The sequence below is a fragment of the Alligator sinensis genome, unplaced genomic scaffold (assembly GCF_000455745.1).
Source record: "Alligator sinensis unplaced genomic scaffold, ASM45574v1 scaffold1297_1, whole genome shotgun sequence".
NCBI classification, from domain to species: Eukaryota; Metazoa; Chordata; order Crocodylia; family Alligatoridae; genus Alligator; species Alligator sinensis.
In genome coordinates this window covers 587310-589635 of record NW_005842901.1, presented here as the reverse complement: position 1 = coordinate 589635, position 2326 = coordinate 587310, and the positions used below count along the sequence as shown (strand labels likewise).

The 2326-nt window shown below is 41.3% G+C and overlaps 1 protein-coding gene across 7 annotated transcripts in view; it reads left to right on the top strand.

The window, feature by feature from the left end:
• The window catches only part of CLUAP1 (clusterin associated protein 1), a 235725-nt gene that overhangs the window by 3746 nt on the left and 229653 nt on the right, over nucleotides 1–2326 (top strand). For all 7 annotated transcript variants that reach the window (XM_025192197.1, XM_025192194.1, XM_025192195.1 and 4 more), the window contains exon 3: nucleotides 1697–1781. In XM_025192197.1, the coding sequence (XP_025047982.1) occupies nucleotides 1697–1781 (85 nt within the window). The remainder of the gene's footprint in view (nucleotides 1–1696; nucleotides 1782–2326) is intronic.

Below are 2326 nucleotides of genomic sequence, written 5' to 3'. Positions count from 1 at the left end.
TCCCTACACACCTGTGATTTGAGCTTAATTTACTTGTCCTTTTCCATTCAAATTAAGATCAGAAAGTTTGCCTCCAAGATTCAGTCAAAAGAACAGGTAGAATGACTCTTCATTACACCAGAGAACACTTTTTTTTTTAAAAAGGTGTAAGAAATATTAATCCAATTAAACTGAACAGCTTCAGGTGCTTTAACTTGGATATTATAATGAGATTGGAAGTATTGTGCTTGTAACTGAAGTGCTTCATTTACATCCCAGGCAGTTGGAAAGCTATTGGGATTTATTTGGTGGGTTATACCAGCCAAAATTACACAAGGCAACCAATAAGTCAGCTTTTCTTGCTTCCAAGAGCCTTATAATTGCATTGCAAAGCAGAGAGGTTAATTTAGACTTGACTTGTTTTGAATTTGAGATGAGATTTAAAAGAGGGGACACTGTTCCATCTGAACATTAAAAGATCTCATTGCAGTTTTTGAGAGAGGTGGGACAGGTGATTTTTCCCAGTTTCCTCCTCTTTGATGTGTCCTTGTGTATGATGTACAGTTTGCCAGTTACTTGGTGGTCACTCTCTAAAGGTGGCTCCATTTCAGTGTTACGGTTTTTTTTTTTTTTTAACACTCACAAAGTGTTTTGAGGATCCTACAGGATAAAAGGTGCTATAAAATGTAAAATATTTATCTATTATTCAGGCATCAGGGAAGTTTTATTTTGGAGGCAGTGGTAAATGATAAGTGAAACTATTTTCCCCAATTCTGTGGTTACAGAATTTGTTGCAGAACACTCATTGGCAGTATCATGTGCTACAAAGTAGTGGTGTAATTAGGAGGGGTGACAAGGGCAACCACTGGGTTCCAAGTTGGAAGGGTGGTGTGCAAAAAACCCCCCAAAAGCAGATGCTGCCAGTAACCACCTGTTCATATTTGTGATTGCGGCTCCTGTTTTGTCCTGGGTGTCCAGCTGCTTCCCTGCACTGCTGCTTTGAAGTCTAAACTTTCATTAAGAAATGGTTTCTAGTGTTACAAAGATAACGCTTCATTAAGTTGTTTCATCTGTGGAAGAAGTTTGTGAATTGAGAATTGTGAGAGTGGTTGTTAACTGTTTTGCTATTGATCATTTTAGTATACTGTCCTGTAGGTTAGGAATGTGTAGTTTACTGTCCTGTAGGTTAGAAATGTGTAGTTTACTGTCCTGTAGGTTAGAAATGTAGTTGATCACTGTTTTGTCTTTTTAAATCAGGTAGTTGAACGTAGTAGGAATCGGTTTAGTTTATCTGTGTAGTTGTTTAAAAAAAAAAAACACAACAAAAGGAAAAAAATAGTAAATAATCTCTCATCATAAATATTCTTTTGATCTAAAGCCTAAATCCAAGCCTTGAAATGGATTTAGCTAAGGGAGCTAAATATTTCTGTTCCTTCATAATAAGCCAAAAAGTAAGATTCAGGATCTGAGTTTGACATCCTCTTTGCAAAGATGCCCTAGGCTTTATAGTTCTTGCAATTTTTATGCTTCCCTAATTTACATATTCAGATATAATTTACATATACAGATCCTAGATATTGATCTACTGTTTTTCCATCTGCATTAGAAGCTGAATACTTAGTTTGCAGGTGCTCATGCACATGATTCTTCACTTTTTCTTGCAAATGTATTGGTACCTGCTAATAAAAAAAGATGTTCTGCATGTTCCCTCCCACAGGTATGAGCCACAGACCGATATTCCTTCTGATGTCGAGACAGAGCAGGACCGGGTCTTCTTCATTAAGGCAGTTGCTCAGATTATGGTGAGTCTATATAAGTAGTCTTCCATAGGATGTGATCCTAAACCTCACTGACCCATACTTGTGTTAAGACTCTGAACGGGCTTCTTTGGGGGGGGGGGCCTGAAATTTTTCTTCTACTGCATGGCTAAATATGCCATATATTCTTGTACACTTTGTTAGGTTTGTGACAGGGGGCCTCCTGGGGCCGAACTCTGTGGCCCGCCCACCTGTCACCGTGACAGGAGGCCTACTCAGGGCTGAGCTCTTCGTGGCCCGCCCACCTGTGTCTGGGCAACCGCCCGCTTATCTCGCCCGCCACGCCTTTGATGATAATTGATTCGTGTATCGATGTCAATTAAGCGGGAGGCTGCCCATTGTAGTGCCCCGATGCCAGGGGGCGCTCTGCAGCTCCGACCTCCCCTAATACCGCAGCCCAAGCCTCGCAGATGGCATCTCGGTGTTAACACTATCACTGGCCCCACACTGGGCCCCAGAATCATCCCATACGACCCCACTATGATCTCTCCTGATCAGGCGGCCTCTCCGCCTTCATCTGGGCTACCTAG